This window comes from Onychomys torridus, chromosome 1, assembly GCF_903995425.1.
Source record: "Onychomys torridus chromosome 1, mOncTor1.1, whole genome shotgun sequence".
Lineage (NCBI taxonomy): Eukaryota > Metazoa > Chordata > Mammalia > Rodentia > Cricetidae > Onychomys > Onychomys torridus.
Window position 1 is genome coordinate 126,273,347 of NC_050443.1, and position 24,644 is coordinate 126,297,990.

The 24,644-nt window shown below is 54.5% G+C and overlaps 1 protein-coding gene across 1 annotated transcript in view; it reads left to right on the forward strand.

Moving 5' to 3' along the window:
- The window catches only part of Nrxn2 (neurexin 2), a 112,296-nt gene that overhangs the window by 80,411 nt on the left and 7,241 nt on the right, over nt 1–24,644 (forward strand). The window contains 5 exon segments of the mRNA XM_036203108.1: nt 4,524–4,705; nt 9,087–9,258; nt 13,175–13,264; nt 16,277–16,602; nt 18,553–18,631. Of these exon segments, the coding sequence (XP_036059001.1) occupies nt 4,524–4,705; nt 9,087–9,258; nt 13,175–13,264; nt 16,277–16,602; nt 18,553–18,631 (849 nt within the window).

Sequence of the window (24,644 nt, forward strand, 5' to 3'; positions counted from 1 at the left end):
GATGATGGACAGGTGGGCAGGAGGGCCCAGGAGCTGGCTAGGAGCAGGAGCCAGGCTGAGGGACAGGAATGCAGGCTTTCCTGGACTGTGCAGGATGCTTTATCCTTTTACCGTTCTAGACCTCCCAGAGGTGCTCATCACAGCCCTCGATGCTACAGGGGCACAGGTCAAGATAACTGGGATCTGACAGACCTATGTTGTGCTGGCATGAGTGTTGCCTTGGGGGCATCTTGTTGGGATAGAGGGAGTGGAGGATGAGATGGGGGCAGCAGTGGAGGATGAGATGAGACACCGATGGAGGGAGTGAAGAGATTGTGGAGGCTTCAGGGAGGGAGGAAGTGGCTAAGGAAAGCTAGAAGAAGAAGAAGGAGAAGGAGAAGGAGAAGGAGGAGAAGGAGAAGGAGAAGAAGCAATCTGTCATGACCGACCCCATCTCTGCTCACCTTAACTATGGGGGAGATGAGAGAACTAGCTTCCCCTGGGACTTCTCTCTGGGCTGGAGGCCAGCCATTTGCCTCCTGCTCCAAGGTTCTCTAGTGTGAGGATGTCTCTCGTCATGGACACTTGCTTCTCTGCTTCTCCACCGAGTCTCTCCTTGCCCTTCCTTCCTCCTGAGTACTTTCCCACTTCCCTCCCATCCCCCAAACACTCCTGTTACATAACCTCCCAACCCACCTGCCAAACACCATTGACACTTCTGCACCTGATGTCACTGTGGGGTATGGGGTGACCAGCACACCTGGGACCTAATGGATGGAGGAGATGACACCTTTCTGGCTGTGGACCTCTTTGTCCCAGTCCTGGTTTCTGAATCCTTGATGATCTCCAGTTCCTTTCCAGCTCCCCCAGGAGCCAGTAAAGGAAGATCCAACCCCAGCTTATTTCTGAGTCAGTCTGGCATAAAGGGGACTACCATGTATGTCAGTATGGATGGGTATGTCAATTTGGAACTGACTGAATAGTGTATGGCCAGGAATGAAGTTAAGAGCTGAGGAGGTATGTAGATCAGGAGAGAGTTGGATTTGGGGGGCCTGTGCAGAAGCTCCACACCCTGGCTGTAGCCGCTCTCCTGGGAAGATTTGTTGGTGACAGAAAGCATCTAAGATACAGACTTTTCCTGGGTTGTGCAGGATCCCATGATCATTCAAGACCTGCCAGAAGGCTTTTATTATAACTTCTGATGCTATTGGGGCCCTGGCAGACAGAGCAGCTGCACATGGACTTTTAGCCCTGGGGCATGACTGAAAGGGTGGTTTTTATGTGGAATAACTGCTTTGAGTCTGGGTTCCCTAACCATTGTTAATGGTTGGTTGTTTTCTCTCTAGAATGTAGGTGTGTGTGTGTGTGTGTGTGTGTGTGTGTGTGTGTGTGTGGTGTTGACTGTATGATCATTTTAGTATTTTGGGCTTTGTGAATTTCTGGGTCTAGAAGGCATTGAGGAAACTGTGGGCATGGATGTGGGCAGAAGGTGCCAATCTAGAGCCTGTGACCTATTATGTCTGTTTAGAAACTCTCTTGCCATGGGCCTTGGTGAGGTGGGTCTGGTCAGCATGCTGTGCACAGTCAGCTCCCTGTTTCCCAGCGTGGAACAGAACAACCGGTCTACACCAGCCTCGGGCAGCACTGGAGCTTGCTTAAGGCCCCTTTGCTTCTCAAGTCCTTTCTGGATGCTGTCGAGAGTTATAGACCTGGAGTGTTGTCCTGGGCACGAAGGCTGCGGTGCTTTCTTGGGGGAGTCTCGGCCAGGTCCAGCTGGCTTGGCTGAGCTGCGGGAAGCGCCTCCCGAGCGTGGCCGGAGGGGCGGGACTTGGCAGAAGCCCCGCCTCCTGCACCCGACCTCCTCCTTAAGCCAAGCCCCCTGTCCCCGCCCGTGCGGAATCCGTGGTGCTGGGGAGAGAAATGTCTCCCTGGGGTAATTACTGCAGCCCCAGCCCAATAAACCTTTCTCTCTTCTGCCCAAGAAGAGTCTCTCCAACCTGGTTCCCCCACAGTATAATAAACGCCCTTCGCCTTTAACAGGTCCGCCCAGCACAGTAAACTGTCTGCAGTGTGAGAACAGCTGGATCATAAATCCTGGGGGAGGCCGGGACTGGGAAGTGGGAGGGCTGGGGCGCAGGCGCCCATCCGCACCTCGCCGGCCCCTGCCCTTGGCCGCCCGCGGAGGCCTGTCTTTGTGCGTTTACCGCCATGTTTCCCCGCCTGCCGCGACTCCTGCCGTGGGGTCTGCCTCTCCGGGCTGGGGCTTTGTGTGCAGTGGGTGCGTCGCCGCTCGCGCGTGGGTGTGGGGTCCAGGTGTGCGTCACTTGGAGCTGTGTCTGCTTGTAAGGCCTGGGACTTGGGTTGTGGGCATGCATCTCAGACCTCACCGGCTTCCTTGTCTAACCGGGCACCTGGCTAGCTGTTGTTCCGGTGCTCTCCGCCCAGGCACGGCGCTGTCCATGGTGATGAGCTGTGTGACATGGCGGGTTTGGGGGTAGACTCCACGCAAATGTGTGAGTCTGGTGTTTTTTTCCCTGGTATGAGAGAACCGAGAAGCCCAATGAAATCCTCCTCTCCCTGGGAGACCCTGGAGCCCAGGGGTCAGGGAGTGTGTAGAGAAAGGTCAGCATCTCTGTTCCCCTAACCCTACCCCACAGATTCTCTGTGCAGCTCCTGTGAGTGGAGGGTAGAGGGAGGACCCTGGATATTATGGTTGTCATGGAAACAGCCAATTTTCTGGAGTGCTGCAGTGTTGGGAACTGAGAGACTGTACTGGCTGAGGCATAGCTGCTTGGCTCTGGCCTCCAGGCCCAGCCTTTCTAGACAGGCAAGTAACCTGCACTGAGTATAGAGGTGATGTTCACTGTATACCCCTCACTGGAACTGGCTCTCTACTCTAAACTTGGAACTCAACCTGAAGGCTCAACTTTCCCCACTGTGCCTCTAGGGCCTGAGGTATCGGGGACACCTAAGCCTGCAGGGCCGGAGCTGTTTTCCTCCTGTCTGCTCAGGTGCTTTCCAAACTACAGTGTGCAAAAAGATGGCCATTTTAGACATTGTGGTTTTCCCCTGTCTGCCCTGTCCCTGGGGTCCCTTCCAATTTTATCCTCTGTCTGGGAGGTAGAAGACAAGGTGGGTTCTGGGGACCAGCAGGAGACTGGTCCTTTCTCCAGCTCTACTCTCGTTACCTCTGGTATCAGGCTGCAGACCTTCCATTCCCAGCCTTCCACACTCAGTAAGCACCCTCTGCAGGCACTCAGAAGTCCCTTTTCCTATGGGGACCCAGAGTTCCCTAGGACGGATCCCCCATCCCACCTGACTACCCGGACTATAAGGGGGCTACTGAATGAGAGACCCTATGTCCCTGCTTCCCCAAGACCAGAGTTCTCTACCTCTGTGTTCTCTACTGGGCTGCTCCAGGCTCCTGCCCTCAGGCTCCATCTGCATCCCTTTCTCGATGGCTAAGTCTTCCCCTGAACCCCTTTCCCCACCCCAAGAACTGCCTTGAGAGGACTTGTTAGTAGCTAATGATTTAATCAAGCATTTTATGAATCTCATCTGCTCTGTTTATATCCTAAAGAATGCAAGATGAGCCTCCCCTTCCCTTCCTGCACGTCCAAGAGTCTAGTTCTCCAGGCCTCCCAGACAAGGCTCCCTTCCCGGAAACTGGGTGACCAGCCCCCCTCCCACTCCCACCTCCACCCCCAGGGAGCTCAGTCAGCCGCAGGAGGGAACATGGCGACTAATGGGGTTTATTTTGGGGCTGAGATCGTTAGGGACCTCACACCCGCCCCCGGCAGCCGGATGGCGAAGAGGAGAGGGAGAAGAAGAGGGTGGGGTGGGGGAGGGCTGGGAGAGGGAGCCTACATCTCAGGCTCCTACTCTCCTGTTCTCTCACCTACATCCCTCTCTGTCCTTCTCTGTCCATCTGTCTCTCTGCCTCCTTCCTCCTCTGGCTGTCAACTCCCCCCACCCCCCCATGTTTGCCTCCTCCTTTCTGGGCAGGATTCCAGGCCTCCAGGCTTTGGCACCCAGGTACCCTTGCCTGAGGGTGGAAACAAGGATCCCTGGACAAACCAGGAAGATTCCCAGGGGCCTAGGAGAGGACTGAGGGGCTGGCACTGGCAAGGTGCCAGAGATGAGCCATGACTCACAGCTGCCCACAGCCCTGCTCATCTCCCCGCCATCACTTGAGGCTCCCTCTTGCCTCCTTGCTGCTTGGCTCTGGTCCCAAAGAAGCACTTGGGAGAAGTTGAGCTGGTCAAAACAGGTCCTGGGTCCTTTCTACACAGGGTGTTCTTGCCGTCTGGGGTGTTTGGCAGCCTCTCACTCTCTGTGTTACCTGTACTGCTGTGATTAAAGCTAGGATTCTTGGTGAGGCAGCTACATCTGTCTGTGTGCATGCATATGCACAGGCTCTCACCTGGGCTTCTGTGGGCTTCCTAGCTGAAGCCTTGTGCCCTAACCCTGGTGTCCTCAGGCTCTGGCCCCATCCAACCACAAGAACCCACTGACCTTTCTTCTCCATTTCCTTCTCTCTACAGCTGGGACCACATACATCTTTGGGAAGGGGGGAGCGCTCATCACCTACACATGGCCCCCCAATGACCGGCCCAGCACGAGGATGGACCGCCTGGCTGTAGGCTTCAGCACCCACCAGCGGAGTGCTGTGCTGGTGCGAGTGGACAGCGCCTCCGGCCTCGGGGACTACCTGCAGCTGCACATTGTAAGGACCCAGGCCCAGCCCTAACCCTGCCATGCTGACTCCACACCTCCTGCTGTGGATGTCACCTCATATCTGCCCCTCGTGGGGAGCACTCAAGGCCCCATTCCCTCATTTCTTGGAGTTCTTTTGAGATTCAGTCCCCTCCTGGTCACTCAAGAGTCACCCATTTGCTGTGCAGAGCAGCTGTGCCTTCCAGTCATCCAAGGTGTCTGTGCGTTTTCTAGACACCTACTACTGTGGTCTTCGGAAATGTCCTCACCTTTAGGGTGTCTCTGGGCTGCTCTCTGGTGTCAGTGTTCACTGTACCCGGACCTGGCCCTGTCTTCTCCCTCACACTCCTTGCCCAACACAGTCATCTGTGCCTCTTTGTTTTGACTTGGAATCCCGCCCTGCCTTTACCTGTGACCCCTGTTTCCATGACCTTTGTGCTCCCAGCAGATCCTTGACCAGATCTTTTCCACAGATTCTGCTCAGGTTCCTTCCTCACTGATCTCTTGGTTGAACCCCACATCCCATTAGTCTATAGGCAGTTTATCCCTTCTCTCCTTACTCTTTGTCCACCTCACAGCCTTCCCTGTGACCTCTGACCCCATCCACACCTTCCCTGTGACCTCTGGCCCCGCCCCTACACCCTTCCCTGTGACCTCTGGCCCCGCCCCACACTTTTCCCTGTGACCTCTGGCCTGCCTTACACCCTTCCCTGTGACCTCTGGCCTGCCTTACACCCTTCCCTGTGACCTCTGGCCTGCCTTACACCCTTCCTTGTGACCTCTAGCCCCACCCCACATCCTTCCCTGTGACCTCTGGCCCCACCCCACACCCTTCCCTGTGACCTCTGGCCCCACCCCACATCCTTCCCTGTGACCTCTGTCCTGCCTTACACCCTTCCCTGTGACCTCTGTCCTGCCTTACACCCTTCCCTGTGACCTCTGGCCTGCCTTACACCCTTCCCTGTGACCTCTGGCCTGCCTTACACCCTTCCCTGTGACCTGTGGCCCCGCCCCACCCCCTTCCCTGTGACCTCTGACCCCAGTCCACACCTTCCCTGTGACCTTTGTTTGGCTTTGTCAGATTTCATTTCTGACTTAGCCTCTCCCCCAGCCCTTCCTCCTCCAGGGTCTCAAGTCCCAGACACCGACTTCAGCTTCCGTCTCTGTCCCAGGCTCCTTCCTCCCTTTCCTGTTCACACCCCACATGCTGGCCCCGGCCAGAGCCCTGAGCTCCGAGGGTAGAGAAGGCTGGCAGGCTCTGTGTGCCAGCTGGAAGGGTCTGTGCGGGGAGCCCTGGGTTTTGAAGAGGGAAGAATTGAGGGGGGCAGAGGAGGAGGCTTGTCTGAGGTCTGAGTGGGGATGTGCTCCTGGCCCCTCCCACATGGCTGTTTAGGGAGGTCTCGCTCCTCCAGCACAGAGCTGTGAAGGTTGAAGACCCAGGGGAAGGCACCCTGTCAGCAGAGCATGGCTGGCAGTGACAAGTGACAGGCGAGGTCCCAAGGAGGGAAAGGGCAGGAGGGAACGTGGGGACTGAGACAGGGGCCAGGCTTGGGGAAGAGCCCTCAAGCTCTGTGTGGCAGCCTGTGGAGAGAGATGGCACACTGTGGACAGCAGGGCAGTGCTGGTGTGTAGTAGCTGTGGCAGCAGAGATGGCTGTGGGTCGAGGTGACCCAGGGTGACCCAGGAAGACCCTGGGTCAGTGGAACTGGCAGAATGTGGCCATGCATTTCTGTTTCTTCAGGGACTGGAGTTTGCTGTGGTTTCAGGTGCCTGTCTGTGTGATAGGGTGTCACCATTTCCCCGTGTCTGTCTTTTTTGAGCCAGCCTTTCTTTTCCTTCCTGTGTGGCTTCGGAGATGACCACGGTGTGAGTTTGAACCCCAGCACTTACCCTTTCTTTGCTCTGTGTCTATGCAAGTCACTGCAGCTCTCTGAGCCTCAGTTTCCCCGGGTGTGTGGCACACTGCGAGGGCAGAGGCTTGATTAGACCACATGTGTAATGTACTCCCTGCACACAGTGGGCATTCAGAATCCTGGTCACCTGTGACGAGCCATCTGGGCTTGCAGGGTAGGGGATGATGCTTCCTCCCGGAGCAGGAAGGAAGTCTGTGAGGAGAGATGTCCTTCTTCCTTCCTTCAGGCCTCCCCTGGTGCAGGGCTGGGAGGGAGGGAGCTAAGGCCTAGGTGCTGCAGAGGGTGGGGGAGGATGCTGAGAAGCGTGGAGGTCCCAAGAGAGGCTGGAGTCGGGTACCAGATGGGCTCAAAGCCCGTTGGGGGCAGCCCCCTAAGCCCCTCCTCCCCTGGTGACACATCAGCTCCCACCACAGCGTTGTTAGCAGTTCTCAGAGAAGGAGGGGGGGGGGGCGGCAGCAAAGTAAGAGAAACGCAATTTGACGTTTCTAATAAAGCGTCGCTCCACTTTGCCAAATTAATTTTGACTCCCATAATTATTTGCTGTAGGAGCGGCCGCGTTCTCCCCACCGCCGCCTAATGAGGTAATTGGGGAATTAGGAATTAATGACTTTAACAGAAATGACAACTGACTTCACATCGGGAGCAGCTCTGGGGAGCCGCCTCTCCCCCGGAGTGCACAGCTCCAAGCTTGGCTGCCTCCTGGAAACACAGGTGTCCTGCCTTCCAGCTCACCTAGCCAGTCCTCTGCTAGTCCAGCTGCCAGCCTGCCAGCGCCCTTGACCATGGTCACTGCCCGGGCAGAGCCTCGTGAGGGGGAGAAACCCTCAGAGACATCCAAGGGGCTGATACTATTCTGGGTGGTATCATTACTAACAATAGTAACCAGGAGGCTTGGCTGTTCCCTTGCCTGTGTGGGGAGCAGATGATGATCGCGTCTCCCTGGGGATGTTGTCAGTCTGTGGGTGGTGCATGGGTGGGGCTTGCTAAGACTGTTCGGCAAGGCCGCCTCAGTTTCTTTGCTTTACCTCCTTGGAGGTGGATGACAGTGTGTGTGCACGTGTGTGCGTGCACACAGGTGTGTATGGCTTGTTATGGATCTTGGGATGGGGAAAACTGGACCCGACATGTGGGAAATAGATAGCCATGGAGACCATAGTTGCATACCCTGGTCTTCAACTCTGTCCTGCCCCTCAACCCACCCCTCACCTTTCTGAGCCTCTCCGACACCCCCCCAACCCCCAAGCTTTCAGCTCTCTTTAGATGTAGTTAACAACATAAAGGGTTTCTTGTTCAGGCTGGACTGGGAGCCTTTCAGTGTGTTCTTATACTGGACCAGGTCCCGGAGAGAGTGATCCAGGGGCCCAAAGGAGCCTTGTGTCTGCCCTGTGTAGGAGGGTTGGGCTGACTCTTGCTGTGTTCATGATGGCTGCTAGGAGGTAGAGGTAAATGAAACAGAGGCTTAGCTTTGGGCTCAGTGGGCCTTCACTGGCTTGGTGAGATACCCTGGTCCTGAAGGCAGGTCAGCCTTAGCATCTCTCATGCTCCACACTTCAGCTCTGAGTGAGTGTCTCCCAGACTAGTGGGCAAGGGACCAGAGCAAGGGCAGGTTCTAAAGGAGGGGGCCCATTGGGATTCAAATGCTGGGTCCCCTCTTGTGAGCGGAGACTGAGACGGTTCTCAAGGCCAACCTCAGGTTCTTCCTGGGTGAAATGTGACCCTACAAGTTTCCTCAGTGCTTCTTGTGTGTTTTGGGGTCTCAGCAAAGCTCTGCCTCTCACTTCAGCACTGTTGGCCAAATTATTTGTGGGTTGGAGCCCAGGTGGCCTCTTCGGGGTTGCTGAACCCATGGACCTGGTTCTTAAGATTGCACACTCTGCTTCCTTTCTGCTGGCTAGTCTTTATCTGTCTTCTGCCTGGCCCTCAACCCCCAATTCCATCCCAACACCCCAAGATTCTCCTTTAATAAAGCTGGCATAGCTCTACAGCTCTCATCTCTTCCCTTGCCCTCCACCCCTTCCAGAGTTTGGGTTACCCACAGTCTGTATTTGCAGAGGTCAGAGGTCAGGCTTGGGAAGCTGTACAGACCTGGGTCTGGGGGATCAGCCTGGCCTCTGTGGCTGTGAACCCTCCTACTGTGATGGTTAGGGAGGCCTCCACCTCCTTGTCATCCATGTGGACTCCAGGGGCTCTTGCATAGCATAGGTGCCCAGTAAACATTTCTGAATATTCTGGATGATCCTGAGAGCAAGTGGCAGAGGTGATTAGTAGAAAGGGCTCTATGCTCGTTCTTCAGTCCTAGGTGGTGGTAAGCCTTCAGGGTACTCTAGTGCCTGCATATGCTAGAGGGAGACCTGAGGAGGTGCTTTCTAGAACCTATGAAAGGCTGCTGAGAGAGGACTTTGGGAACTTCAGGTAGAGTTTTATAAGAACAGATAGTCGCCTCCTCCCCATTACTGACCTCCATTTCCCCATCCCCAGGACCAGGGCACTGTTGGGGTGATTTTTAATGTGGGCACGGACGACATTACCATTGATGAGCCCAACGCCATCGTGAGTGACGGCAAATATCACGTGGTGCGATTTACTCGAAGTGGTGGCAATGCCACCCTACAGGTGGACAGCTGGCCAGTCAACGAACGGTACCCAGCAGGTAGGTGGCACAGGTCCGCAGATCCTCCGTGGCACAGTGGCAACAAGGTGGGACAGGGTGGGTTCAGCAGCCTCTGATGGGAATGCCGTGGGGCGTGGCTAAGTGTAGAGGCATTGGCTTTGGGAAAGGGTGTGGCTATGGAAAAGATTGGGTGGAACCCAGGTGGGGGCATGGCTAAGAAAAAGTAAAGATGTGAGGGTTCAGAGATGAGGTGGTGATTTGGGGGAGGATATTATTTGGTTGCAATGCCAGAATCCAGTTTGGGAATGGGCAGAGAAGACAAAGGAGGGTAGAACTAGGGAGTGTCTGATATCATTGAGGAAAGGGTGAATTTGGAAAGGAGGGGCAGGGTGGAAATGGTGAGACCCATGCAGAAGCCTAGGAGAGAGATTCACTAGTTAAATGAACACATCTTGGCAGGAGGCAGAGCTGTTCCTAAAAACAGAACCAGCCAAAGACCCAAAGTCAAGGACCCATATTAGCCTCTGTAGATGCTGGAGAGATAGCTTAGAGGTACAGAGATGGGATCCCAGTGTTTCAGGCAGTAAGAGACATGGTGGAAGGGAGAGAGGAAAGACAGAGTTCAAAGGAGGGTCAGACACCTTCAATAGCCATCAGAGGCAATACACAAGACACTAGGGTCTGTGCCTGGCCTGGGAACCCAGAGTTGAGGATGCAGAGAGACTTAGTTCCTAGGGCTACAGCTGTGGTGGTCAAGGACAAAGCAAGGTCTTAGGAACCAGGGGAGGGAGGAGATGAGGCCATGGTGGGGGGGGGGATAGGAAGCACAGGAGGGAGCCTCAGGGTGAGAGGAAGCCAGAGGAGGAGTGATGGAGGGTTCTGGAAATAGTCACAGAGACATCTGCAGAGATGGAGGCAGATCCAGGATTGATGCAGAGATGCAGAGATGCTGACACAGACTCAGCTAGGGAGAGAAAAGGTGGACAGAGCCCCACAAGCAGCAGACCAAGAGGGAGAAGGGCAGAGCTGTGGGTGCCTGCTGCCTGTCACACAGGACCCCACTGAGCATCAGGATGACCACCTGGGACCTCCATTGCTGCTGGCCAGAGAGACAGAACCTGAGCAGGACAAGCCCTCAGGGCTCACTCATGCTGAGGTACAGAAGCCAGGACAGACAGGCTCAGGACTCACAGTTGTGAAGGCTTACATCCACACGACTGTGGGAAGCCCTTGAGATAAGAGCTCCCCCAGATCCTCTTAGAAAACAGAGGCTGACATACTTATAGGTCAGCCCGACACTCAGATGACCTCAGACATCCAGAAGGCAAGATGGATCCACAAGAAAATGGTTCTGTAGAGGCATGCTAGTCTACCCTAGAGTCCTGGGCCTGTGTGGGGTCAGCCATGGTAACTCCTACACAGGCCTGGCTGTACTCCCTGTTCTCCTAGCCAGAAGCAGACCCTGACAGCCCAGAGCATCAGAGTTCGCTCTGGTTCAGGAACAGTACACTCCTTTGTAACAGTGAGGACACTGGCCAGTGCTGGTCAGGGCATGAAGAGTTCACCATGTCCAGTCAGGCTTCATGCCCAAAGGGTCACCTTATCAGGCCAAAGGCTAGGAGGGAGGCATGGTGTCTGCTGTCCTCTGCCAGGACCCCTGGATTGGTATAGGGAAAGCTGTCTGGCATCCCTTTCTTGCAATTCTGGGTATTTTTAAATCTTTTTTGGGGGTGGGGCCAGGCACTTTCTACATAGCCCTGGCGGTCCTGGAACTCACTATGTAGACCAGACTGGTCTGGAACTCATAGAGTACCTCCTGAGTGCTGGGATTAAACGGGTGTGCCACCACACCCAGCTAAATCTGGGTCTCTTAAGGGCCCAGTTATTGCCTGTGTGCACTGTGAGGGTAGCTCCTGAACAATTCCGTAGGCCACTACATCAGTGAGAGCAGTCCCAAACCTATTACTCTTATTTATTTGTTTGTTTGTTTGTTTGAGATAAGGTCTCACTCTGTAGCCCTGGCTGACCTAGAACTTGCTATGTAGACCAGGCTGGCCTTGAACTCATAGATACCCACTTGTGACTGCTTTTAGAATGCTGGGATTAAAGGTATGCACCACCATACCTGGCCTCCCATAGTCTGTGGGTTCTGACTCAGTGGAACCTGATATGGTCTATCAGTAGCCTCTCTGAATCTCTAGGGAAGGCAAGGTCTCATTGCCCCAAAGTTCTTAGGGGTGCATCCTTCATGTACACGTGAGCATAAGCACAGGTGGTCCTGAGAGCTATTCATAAGCAGGTATAGGCCTGCCTGGGTTTCTGGTTAGGGTAGTGTAGCTGTGAGGTGCGGACAGGAGGAATGCCCCTACCCCAGCAAAATAAACGAAGTGGCCATGTTTTCAAAGGAAATCATGTCCCTGCCCACTGTGGTAGGTTCACAGAGAAACACTGAAAGGCACATTGACAAGCCCCTTCCACATAGGTGTGCATGTACCCATGTGCCCTATGCAACTCTCTCTCTCTCTCTCTCTCTCTCTCTCTCTCTCTCTCTCTCTCTCCTTTCTTGTCTTGTTTCTTGGGGTAGGAGCTTGAGCATGGAGAGAACAGGTGGGTATCCAGATGGGGAGCCGAGGGTGGAGAAGGGTGAGGCTAAGACTGGGGGAGGGAGTCTGAAGGAGTAGGCTAGGAGCTGGCAGGGCCTGCGGATGAGGGAGAGAAATGGGGGATGAGGCCAGGTCCTGAGGGCGGAGAGGTGCAGACCTTGGCTCTGTACAAAGGGCCTGAGCGTGTTGAAGTGGAACCAAGATGGGGAAGACAGCGAGGGAAAGGCCAGGGCAGAGCAGGGAGCAGAGAAGGGCCAAGGATACCTACAGGAGATGGAATGAGAGGGCTGTGGAGAAAGGGGTCTTTGGTTGGGGTGAGCCTCAGTGGACTCCAGCAGTGAGGTCCTGAGAGAAGGCAGAGAAGCCTGTAGAGAAGACAGAGTCTCATAGCCTCATGGGTACCTAGCAATTGCATCCATGCACACATGAATCCAGGTGGGCTAATTTGTGAAGGTGCTCCTGGAGGTTCATGGGAAGTGCACATAGGCTGGTCCAGACCCTAGTCTCTGGGCATTGGTCAAGTGAATGAGAGTAGGGAGAGAGTTTAAGCACCCGGCTTTCCCCTCTCCCCATGGCCTGCCACCCCATTGCCTGTGGGCATCCCCAGCCCTGTGCTGTAGCAGCAGCCAGGAATGTAGGGCTCCAGGGCCTGGTGAGCAGGCAGAAGCAGCTTGCAGGGAGAAAAGTGAGGAGGTCTAGGATCAGGGAACAGAGACCAAGGTGGAAGGGTATGGTGGGCATGGGTATGGAGGGAGGTGGGAACCGGTGTTGGGGCAGCTGGAGTTGAGTCCAGGAGATGATGGGAGCTGGCAATGACTTTGAGAAGTGTGTAAAGCTCAGTGAAATGAGTGTGCCGGGCACCCCCTTAAATGCTGCATAAACCCTGCTTAACCCATCCCTCCCACTTCTAAACCACCCTCTAAACGCATTAACCAGCTGGACCGCCCCCTAACTTAAACCTGCTAAATGCCCCGCCCCCACCCCACCACCCCTCTTTGGGGTGGTGAAGGAAGTGGGGTCTCAGCCTCAACAGCTTGACTAGATAAACCTGTCTAATCTGACCTTCCAGCTGCGGGTTATTGTTTTGTTTTTTTCTTTTCCTTTCTGCTTCCTTTCCCGTTTCTTGATTTCCCTCTCCTTGGGTTGCTCTCACCCCCAAGGGTGGGGCCGGCTCTCGTGGAGCCTAGGGAGGGGGCCCCTGGGAGAGGAGGGGCCCAGCATCTGCTCCTGCCTCTCTCCTTCCTGTTGAATGTGGCTGCTTGCTGGGGGCTCCTGAGAACTGCGTAATTACTTTCTAAAGCCTTCGGACTGCGCTGCCGCCTGAGAAACCTGTCTTTCTAAACTTTTCCAAGGAAACTTTGATAACGAGCGCCTGGCGATTGCTAGACAGAGAATCCCCTACCGGCTTGGTCGAGTAGTAGATGAATGGCTGCTCGACAAAGGTAATTAACCAGAATTAACTAACTAACTAACTAACTAACTAACTTTAAAAGCACGATCTTAAAGGTGCAGAGCTCTCTCTCCCCCACCCTCCGCTCCTTTGTCCTGCCCGTCCCCAAGCGGAGGGACAGTTGTCTGGGCTGGATGCTCCTTTCTGCCCCCTGCACTCAGTCTGTTTCTGGGAGGTGGTTTGGGAACAGGGAAGAGAAAACCTGGCGCCCTCCTAGCTGACCCTGGAAAGATGGAAGCGCCCTCAGCTTGTGCTGAGCTACGACACCCACAGCAGGAGGGGGACCACGGGCTAGAAGTTCCCTCTGGCCAAGTTCACCTCAGATTTACCTAAGGGCCACAGGGCACCTGGAGGTGGGAAGGGTTTGGGAAGCAAGGAGGGCAGAGCCAGTGAGAGAGGGCTCAGAAGGGCTGTCGTGAGGGCAAGGAAGAGCTGGAGCCTTGGGACATACTCTAGACCTCTAAGGCCTTGGTCTCAGGCCGCTTAGGAGCAGTGCAGGCTGAGGGAGACTACGGGAGAAAGAGAAGGTGGTCTCTTAGAGTTCTTAGATGTTTCTGCCTGCTGATCTGCTGAGGAAGACAGAGCAGGTCCCTAAGAGGCCCTTCTGTGGAAAGTGAGGTACTGCTGTGAGGGAGAGAAGGCCTCTTGTCACCAGGAGAATTTGGGGGCCAAGGGCACAGCCATGTTATTCCCGTTGGAGGAGGGGCGAGCTCTGTACCTCTAAGGCTAAACTCTAGTGGGGAGTGGAAGTGCTAAAACCCCCACTTAACCAGATGATAACTACTGTGCTTTAAATGTCCATGGGACTCCCCCAATAAAATCCCCCAATGTAACTTCCAGCCCCTGATCCATGGGGTCTAAACACGCTGATAACCAGATGTGATAAACCCACAGCAGGACAAAAACGTTAAAGGGACTGTAACAGACATCGCTAAAACCTGCAGCCCCCAGCCACACTGGGCTGCTCTCTCCAGTGGGGTGAACTTTAACCCTTTGAGGCATTCATGGCAGGTGGGGGCAGGGGCTCCTTTACCCCTTTACCCACCCTCCCCTCCTAGAATCAGAGAGGCCAAGGGAGGAGCCTGGGCTGAGACGGACAACTGTGATGCCCATCCACCCCCACCCTGGGTTAGTTGGGAGAGCTGTTAGAAGACAACCTGGGGCCCGAAAAAGGGAAGAGCTCCTTAGCCTTCTACAAGTGACAGTCACGTCTTCTCTTTACGCTTGCGTTTACTCTTCTGGAAAATGAAGAGAAGGAGGAACTCACTTTTGGTGTGGACTTTAGCCGTCCTGGCCCTGTGAACCCAGCCCTCTCCTTGGTCTTGCTTAGCCCACTCCACTGGTACCACGAAAAGAATGAGGAGTAAGCCAGTCTAGGGCAGGGCTGGGCGTTCTTGGAGGGAATATTTTATTGTCAGTTGCTGGGATACAGCAGGGGCTCAATAAATGTTTATGGAATGGCTCCATTTCCTACTTCCAAAACATGTCTGGAGTGGCAGTTCCAGGGGAAGCCGTAAAGAGACCTGTAGTCAAACGGGTTTGCGATGGAATTGGTTCCTCCTTTTGGAAGTCCACATGTACATTAGTTTTGTAAAGGCTCTGAGAAGACTTTCTGGAAAGGAATCTGCTTACTGGAGACCTCATCTGGCCCTTAGGACCCTTCTCTCCTTTGTTTTCCTTATAATTCTTACGCAGCAGCGCTTACGCAGTGGCGCTCTGCCTTCGTGGGCAGGACTCAGCCATCTGTGAGGAAGCAGGGCTGTTGGAGGGGGGTCTTTACTTGAACACACAGTAGGAGGGGTGCTGGGGGAGGAGAGTTTGAGTGGGGGGCCTGTGGAGACACATTAGTGACACATCCTTGGCTGGACAGATGTTTGGGAGTCCTGGAGAGTCTGTTTCTAGGGAGAAGATGGGTCACACGTTGGACTGTCTCAGCCCAGGCTTGGGGGGCAGGCTGACAAGTTTCTAACTCTAAACCAGATCTCTAACGAGGCACTAACCTGAGGCTAACAAGGGCTAAGGCAGGTCTTAAATGAAAGCAGCTGAGTCCATGGGAGAGAGGGGCAAATTGTACTCCATCTGCCCCTCCCCGATAACATCAAAACCAAAGTTAAATCTAAACTTAAAAATAATAAATATCTTTTCTAAAAAACCAAACCAAAACAACAAACTCAGAGGGTTAAACTGACCCCCCAGGTCCACTAAAACCAAAGCAAGCAGCCAAGCTCCCTGCAGGGGCCATTGAGAGGTATCTAACACTGCCAAACGCAGGGCCAGGTTGGAGCTGGAGCAGTTTTATTGGCTGTCAGCGAGCGAAGCGAGGTCCCTTTAACATTTTCCTTATCTGGGCTTGCACGTCCATACTGGGGGAAGGACTGTGCTCACCAGGGAAGGAGAAGCTAGGCAGCCTGGCCAGCGTCATAGGGCACTTATGGGTGGGGCCAGCCCGGAGCAGACCCACACTCTCTGCCCCTCATCTTGCTGCTTCCTCTGCTCACACTCACCAACTCCACCTTGGCCTGGCAGGACTCTGTCCTGCCCCTGTTGCTGTCGTCACTGTCTACTGCCTCGGAGGAGGACACCATGGCTTGGGGCTGGACGCTGGGTGGGATGTTTGGGGGAGCAGCGAGGGAAGGTGGGATGGAAGTAAAGGCAAAGGAAGAGGGTGATCGCCCCAGGGTGGGGTCAGAAGCGGGGACAGGTGCAGACAGAGAGGCATGTGCATGGTGGGAACAGGGGATGACCAGGCTCCCTTTCCCGGCCCATGTGTGTCCTGGCGGCCCTTTCCTGTGGGGGTCCCACGTGCCGGGCTAGGGGCTCTGGTTAACAAGGACTTTCCCTTGGTTGTCTGCCTCTCCCTCATTCCTCCCCATCCACACGCTGGCCTCCTCCTGGCTTCCACTCTCCTTCCCTTGCTCTCTCCACCCTCCCGTCCCTTCCTGGCCTACCTGGACTGCCTGCCTCTCCTCTGCCTGCCCCACCCACCCCCATCCTCAACCCTCAGGACGCCAGCTGACCATCTTCAACAGCCAGGCTGCCATCAAGATTGGGGGCCGGGATCAGGGCCGCCCCTTCCAGGGCCAGGTGTCCGGCCTCTACTACAATGGGCTCAAGGTACTGGCGCTGGCCGCCGAGAGCGACCCCAACGTGCGGACCGAAGGGCACCTACGCCTAGTAGGGGAAGGGCCTTCCGTGCTGCTCAGTGCGGAGACCACTGCCACCACCCTGCTGGCTGACATGGCCACCACCATCATGGAGACCACCACCACCATGGCCACCACCACCACTCGCCGGGGCCGCTCCCCCACAATGAGGGACAGCACCACCCAGGTGAGACCCCCTTCTGGGTCTGGGAAGGTCCGAGGGGCTTTGGAGGTGGGGTGGTTCTGGAGCTAGCTTGGTCGGACCTTGTTGTCATGGTGATGGTTTAGGGGAAGGAGGCCTTCACATGGTAATCAGAGATATTGACCATAGGGGGGTAACCACTGTTTCTAGGGGGTCCAGAGTTGAGGGCGGTCAACTGGAGAAGCCTACCCACCCTAGCCAGGAGAAGGGAAGTCTGGATGAAGACTGAGGGAATAGTGAAGAGGGTAACCATGCCAGAGCTTAGTGGACCAACTGGAGTAGGATGGTGGCATCATGGGCCAAGATGACACACTGGAGGGGTGACATGCAGTCTCCCAGAGTGGGCAGCCCCTCTCCAGAGGCTGGTAGAGGCAAGGAGCAGCCTCTCCCTGTGCTGGAGTCTCTGTTGGTTAGAGGGCAAGACTATAAGTCCTCTGCATTCACATATCTTCCGCACGTGACTTGGAGCGAGCACCAAGCGCCTCAACGTGGTGGGCCTCTGCCTCCTCCTTTGAGTGTGTTCTGAATGGCGGTGCAGAGTTCCTTGTGCTTTTTCTACACACACAGTTGTCTGCCAGCTCAGGACCTCCCTGGGTCTGGTTGGAGTCTGGCAAGGAAACACAGCTCTGAGGAGCAGGCAGGCCTGGCTTTTGGGATGTATGGGACTGCCTAGCAGCTAGGTTCCCTAACTGTCACCAATGCTTATGGAGTGCTTGTACCCGTCACGGTGTCCTAGCTAGGCCACCTCAGCTCCACAGTACTTCTGTCTGTCTTCCCCAAGTGTTATAGCCTTGGCTGTTGAGCCTACAGGCCCAGAAGAATCTTGGGGTGTCCATGAGGACATGTCTCCTCCACTCCAGTCTGTCTTCAGCTTCTCTTAGGGCTGGGCTTGCTGGGTTCTGGGCTCTTCTTTCTTGTCAGTCTGTCCTGCAGGAATCCTGGGGCTGGGCTGGCTAGCAGAGAGAGAGACAAGCTATAAGGCTCCCTCTTTGTCTTCAGTGTCTAGAAATCTGGGGGATCTGAATGCCCAGGGGCTTTCTCTAGGGAGTGGGGAGCCCTAAGAAGAAGGCCTGGGCTAGCTACCTGCCCTCCAGGTCCTCCAAATCACATCTGATCTTAGTAGAAGAGGGTGGGCAGACTAGCCATGTGGGAAGGAGAGTGGTCGGCTCCAGAGAGACACTGGGGTGGCCAGCAAAGACGGAGGTCAAGGAGGAAGACGGGTAGGAATCCATGACTTTGTCCTTGGTCAAGGGCTGTTGGGTCTGAAGTGGAAGCTGGGGAGCAGCAGGACAGGACCTTCTCACCCTGGCTCTCTCCAGATCTGAAGTCTCCCGGCCTCCCTTCCTTCCTGGACTTTGGGTCTCCCCTCCCCCTCAGGCTCACTGTCTCAGGGATCCTCTTTCTTTGCAATCAGGAGGGGAGAAAATGCTGACAAAGTCGACTCCTGTTGTCATGGCAACCATAGCCCTAATTATTGTGCGGAGCCCGGTTCTCCCTGTGGAAGGGGGTTGGGAAAGATGAGAGGTGATGGGGTGGGGAAGCTGGAGATGGGGAACTCTCCAGACCCTGATCCCCCCTGTCTATGGAGCCCCCTCCCTCTGTGCCTGAGCCTCTTCCATACACCTTGCCCCTGTCCCAGGCACCCTGGACCCCTGGTATGCACCTTGTGGCCCACGTGTGGCATCCCATCGCCTGGCTCCCCAGCGTAAAGGACTGAGCACATGCTGTCTGATCTTTGAGGGCCAGAGGGACCACAGGCTGGCTCTGTTTAGTATCCTTTAGCCTGCGACATTGAGAGGCCCAGTCATTCAACAAATGGCAGGAGAACCAGCCTTGGGCCTCTTTTCTGGGCTGCCCCGCATCCTGGGAAGCCACTGTGGGATCCGCTCACCCCTGGAACCCTCTCTTTCCCTACTCCACCTCTTATCCCCCCAGAACACAGATGACCTCCTGGTGGCCTCGGCTGAGTGTCCGAGTGATGACGAGGACCTGGAGGAGTGTGAGCCTAGTACTGGTGAGTGCCTTTCCCCCCTCCCCTGCCCCGGGCCCCCCGTGACGCTGCTGGGGAGGGGGGCGACTGTCTGCCACCTGGCCCCAGCCCAGGGTGTGCTGCAGGCTTTATCTTTCTCCTGCAGTCCCGTTGTAACTTAGAAGACCCCAGGCCCCTCACATGTCCTCTGTCAAGGTGCCTTTTGCTGTCCCATCCTTTGAGATAGTAAAGTCTTTAGCCTGGGCTACTAGGGGTGGAGAGCCGAGAGGAACTTGGAGCAAAGAGGGAGACGTGGCTGTAGGAACATGAGGAACTGCAACGCCCATTAGGCCTGGAACGGGAGGTGGGGGAACTACAACTCCCATCAGCCCTCAGGTCCAGAACTACAACTCCCATCAACCCTGAAGACTGGCGCTCCCTTGGCCACTCTTTGTTGGCCCTCTCTTGACCTCCTGCTCAGCCTCAGGGACTTATCTGCTGTTCTTGAAAGGGCCCCCAGGTTGCCAGGCCAAGGAGGACAGTTACTGCAAGGAACCTCTATATCTGGCATTGCACTACGTGAAGATGCCCCTTAGGCCAGACATGCAGTCCCCCTGGGGAGATCCTAGCTTGAGAAGGGCTGTAGGAGAACAAGCTATGGGGAAGGGTTTCCGGAGTGGTGGCACAGGTACTCTGCTTAATGTTGCTGGCTGGAGCCAAGGCTACAGCTTCAGAAAGCAGCCAAGCAAGTTGGGAGGGAGCTTGGCATGCTGGCTGAGAGCATAAGAGTAGGGTGGCCCAGTGGTTGTCGGGCTGCTCATCTGAGCAGGTTGGCAGTGACTGAACAGTGGGAGGTGGGCACTGGGGGCTGGCAGCAGGACTGGAGAAAGGACTGGGTGTGGCTGGTGGGAGCTCCCAGCTGGGGGCACAGGCCTTGGCTACAGCCTGAATGAACCCAGAGGAGTGGAGAGGACAACTTGGCTTCCCAGAAACTTCTCTACATTACCTTCTAGGGTGGCAGCTGGACTAGAGGTTTCAGCAAGGCTGAGGCAGGTGCATGCAGGGATGAAGAAGGGCTGTGACTCTGACCTGGGGTAGGGGTCTAGAGGGCCTACCAGCTCCAGAAGAGACATTGAAGCTGAGGACAAGCTGCCACCCAGTTAGAGTGTGGGTAGATAGTGTAGAATCATAGACAGTGGAGCCTGGGGGTCCTGGTCACAGACCAGGAGTGGAGACCCCCATACCCACAGGCTGATGCCCTTCCATCTATCCCTCTCTTCCTCAGTAGTCCAGAGCTGAGTGGGGTTGTTCTGTGGTCCTGTACCAGGGCACTCATGGGAGGTGCCAACTGCTGGGCAGGAAAGACTTTTCTGTCCAAAGCTCAGGGCCCATGTGTCTGGAAGCAGATGCCCTCCTCTGCAGGAGGCCCTCTTCTGGGAGCCACCCCTCCATCTCTTTGCTTTGGGGACACTTTGGGCATGAGGCAGAGTCTGCCTACAGCACCTTTCAGCACTGTCTAATCCACCAAAGTTATAGGCAGTGGCTGGGGATTCCCACAGCCAGTTTGCCATAAATGGCTGCAAAGAATGACCTGTGAGAGCTCTGGGTTGGGACAATGCCATGGGGAAGGGGTGCAGCCTCACCTTTCATTCTGGAACATAAACTCTGTGGCGATAGATTTCTGTTCTCCCTCAACTCTGCAGAGCCACAGCACACCACACAGAGATGTGCCACACACACATACACACAGCAGGTTGTCCGGGGACACACCCTGGAGGGTCTGATGTTCCAGCCCAGAGGCTATCTAGAAGCCTGGGCATGACCTACAGTGTGCTCTCTGGTATCCTGAACCATTTCAGGCTTTGTTAGACCAAAACGGTAAAGTGGACCTGAAGTGGATGGGTCAGCTGCCCCCAAGTCAGGGCTCCCAGAGATCACTGGCCACTGTGCCATTCTTTAAAAAAAGATCCACCATGTGAGGGAAAGATAATGGAGGAGAAGGAAGACTGGAGGCTGGGAGTAGAGAGGGCTGGTGTCTGGCCCAGCTTTGCAAATAAGTCCAAGAGGCAGGGTGGAGTGGACCATGGAGTGCCAAGGGCAGCTCACCTACACCATGCTAATCCATAGCTCTGAAATGTCTACAGTCCTCATCTGCCCATGGGAAGCCAGGCAGGGGTCAAGATTACTTCTGGGTACCCAGGCTGGCCTGGACCATGTTCCCCTGCCCATCTCATCCTGGCCTCTCCAGTTAGTCTGCTTTGGGGCCCCAGGATAAGGGAGCTTTTTCTGGCAGAGCACCAGGTGCTGGGCTAGTGACAGGCTGTCCAGAGCCTGACCCTAACTGTGCCTACCCTCCCCCACTTTCAGAGCTTCATCCCTGGGTGGGCGTGTGGGCCCTGGGATCATCACTGTTTGGCCTGTCCGCCCCTCCCCCGAATCCCTTCCCTTCACTCAGCCCCTCCACAGACCCCAGAGCCTGTTCTCTTCCCTGCTGAGTGAATCTGTCATCTAGCACATTATTTCTCTCAGGGCTGGAGGTTCAGTCACACAGAGTATTATTAGAATTTTCCCTAGTGGGAGTTTAAGGGACACACACCTACAGTTGGTAATGTGACACACCACCCTTGCTGGCCCAGCTGTCCTGCCCACACATTGTATTTCCAGCCTGGCCCCCGAAGGACTGTGGACTTTGTACCCCTGAGACAGAGGAAGAACACAAAGACATATCCACAGAGATATATATCCATATGCACATGCATGTGCTCTGACCAGGAATAAACACACATACACCCGTGCATACACAATTACACATTGCCTGGAAGCTCACATATTGCTACATAGACACAGACACACAAACACACAGACACACACACACCATGTAAAGCGCATGGTATTTATACCCAGATCAACAGAGGCACATAGATGCTTAGAGTCATATCTGTGCTCGGATGCCCTGAAATCCATGGACACCCCTGAGAAATCCAGAGAAACACAAAGCTGCACAGTGTACGCAGTCCCAGGAAGCATATTGTGTACCAGAGCCACTGAGTGTCTCATGTATATGCTTAGAGCTTCCGGAACATCTAGAGGTGCCTAGACTCACAGCTGCTCACCTGCTCAGCCCCCGAGAGTCATATCTGTACATGCTCAGCTGCAAAAAGGCTCCCGCACTCAGCACTGTGAGCCTTAAACCCACCCAGGTCCCTTACACTCAGGGCAGTGTGGAAACACATGCTTAAACCCAGAGGCAGCTATCACGTGCTCACATCTGTTGATGATACAGACATGCTCTGAGCCAGAAAACCTCCTCATACATCATATACTCTGGGCATGCACTGTGTGTTCAGATCTTTGTGTGTATGCTCACCTGTGCTCACACTCACAGAGGCACATGCCTTGTGACATGTCCTTGAATTCAGGGTTATACATCCATGCTCAGTTCACAAAGGCATATGACTGTGGACTGAGATACTTGTGCAGTATTTGGTCACATATGTGTACAGACCACAGTCCTTCATATATGTTCAGACTTCCAGATGCTCACATGTTTCCTAACCACAGACACGGCATTCGTGTTCAGGCATGAACACAATTGCTCATACTCATGGAAGCTTGCATACACATGTATCCATAGATGTGCCCCTCATGTCTGTGTGCACAGGTGTCATATCTCTGTCCGTGCACACTCACCAAAATGCATATGTCATTCTGTAGAGGGAGGTACACATGGACCCACATGTTTGTCTCCACAAAAGGGGTCTCTACACATGGAGGTGTGAATATATACTAAGATCAAAGGAGCTTGGGTACATGTTGTCAGAGGGGGTGTGAGTGCTCAGGACCCAGAAGTCTATGCACATGTATACATTTATTTAGCCTCATAGACATGCACCCCTTCCACATTGTCCTCAAGAGAGGGGACCTTGAGAAGCATATCCATACATGCACATACACACACACATTTATACAGAGACCTTGTGAAGCATATGTACATACACACACTCAGTTTCACAGATATATACATGTCTATACATTCTCCACAGAGACATACATGTTGATCCATACAGAAGTATGTCCACATTCACTCAGACTCCCAAAGAGGTGCGAGTGCATGTACACACACACACACACACACACACACACACACACACACACACACTTGGACCTAAAGTGGCCCACACAACTGCTCACAGACACAGGTGTATCTGTGTACTCAGTGGTACCCATGTTGTGACATACAGATGAGCACACACTTATCTGCAGACCTGTAGGGCATATGCACACTCAGAGCCAATCCAGAACAGTGTCTGCTGTGTGTTCATTCCAAGGGGTATGTATACAGCCATTCATACCCACAAGGGCACACCAACATGCTCAGGGTCACCCAGTTTTGTAGGGACATACGCACATGTGCTTGGGGACACATGGCTAGGAGCATGGAAACACAAACCTTCCTATGCACACAGGTTCATGTGCCAGGTGAACACTAGCACCATGCATTTATTCTACACACACCCCTCCTCAGTGTCACCCATGCAGGAATGAGACCCTCAGAGGCATATTGCTGGCTTCACCCCACAGGTGCACACATTTGGTCATATACTCAGAAGCATGTGTCCGGATTCCTGGAGCTTCCAGAGTGACGCTAGTTTGCTATAACCTGCACTCCTCAGCCTCTGTGGTTTAACAGAGCCCTCTAGTCTCTTTCCCATGAGTTACAAACGATGCTTCTGACTGATGGAAGCTGCTCTGGTAATGACGGGGGCCCTGGTCTCCTTCCGTCTTGTGGCCATGTTATCTTTAACTCATGACTTCTCAAGGTGCAGGAATGAGCGAGGGATCAGAAGCGGGAGGTTTCCATGGATGGCCTGGAGAGGCTCTTCAGCTCACATTATGTTCCAAACTTGGAGCTCAATCTCGGGACCACAGCTGAGCTTCTGAGAAAGCCAGGAGCCAACACCTTATTGTACTCCTATGTAGAAGCACATACAGATTTGGGGGCCAGTAGAGAATGTTTTGCTTAAGTCTGGTGACTGTCAGGTCACCAAGGATCTTTTTCATTTTACCTTCTGTCTCAGAATGTCCCCTAGTGCCACTCCAAGAATGACGAAAGTCTTACGCCAAGAGGTTGTTTGTGGGGGATGGTGGCTTACTCCCATCCACTCAGACCTGCCTCCTCTGGTCTCAAACTGAACTGAAGTGATCATTTATCTCACTTCTTCCAACATATCCCTAAAGTACAGTGGTTCTGCAGAGGCAGACCCTACAACAAAAGCTCATTCACGAAAGAAAAGATGTTGGGTGTAGTGGTGGGCACTTATAATCTAGCACTCCGGGAGTGGAGGCAACAGGGTTGCAAGTTCAAAGGTCAACCTGGAGTATATAGCAAGACCTTACCCACTCCTACCTCCACAGAGATGTGGGGATCAGGAAAGCCAGGCACCACATGTGTTGCCTGGGGTCGTTTTCATGCACAGAGCACACACGCCTGAGCCCAGAGGAGGAAATCCATGCTTTGCTAGGCCGGCAGGCTTTGCTCTGGCAGTGGAAAGGACAGGGTCTCCAGTAAAAACTGCTTCTGCCCTTCGGGGAGGCTTTGGGCTGCTGCTCTGCTGGGCAGAATGTCTCCATCCTTTTTCTCCATGGCCTTTCAGAAGTGGGTTTTGGGAGAAATGTTCTCCTTGGCTGCGTGTAAGTGCAGACATCCCACACCAGCTTGTGCATCTCTGGTGGTTCCCAGGCTTAATCACAGCAGCCACATCACAGCCCTCCCCCAAGCTCTCTCTCCACCCCCATGTCTTCACTTGTTTCTCTGTTCCTGCCTTCTTCACAGTGCCGTAACTGTCTTGAGGACCCTTTAAATGGTGGGTGGAGAGATCACTCCTAAATCCTTGGGCAGAAAAAGACCCTCACTTAGCTAAGAAGGTCTCTCTCATTGACCCTACAGCCCCTTTTGATCTTTGCTCTGGGGGGCCTGGGAGCAACGGCTCTCCCAATCTCTGCGGGAATCACCCCTCAGGGTTATTGTCTTCCCTCCCTCCCTCCCTCCCTGCCTGCA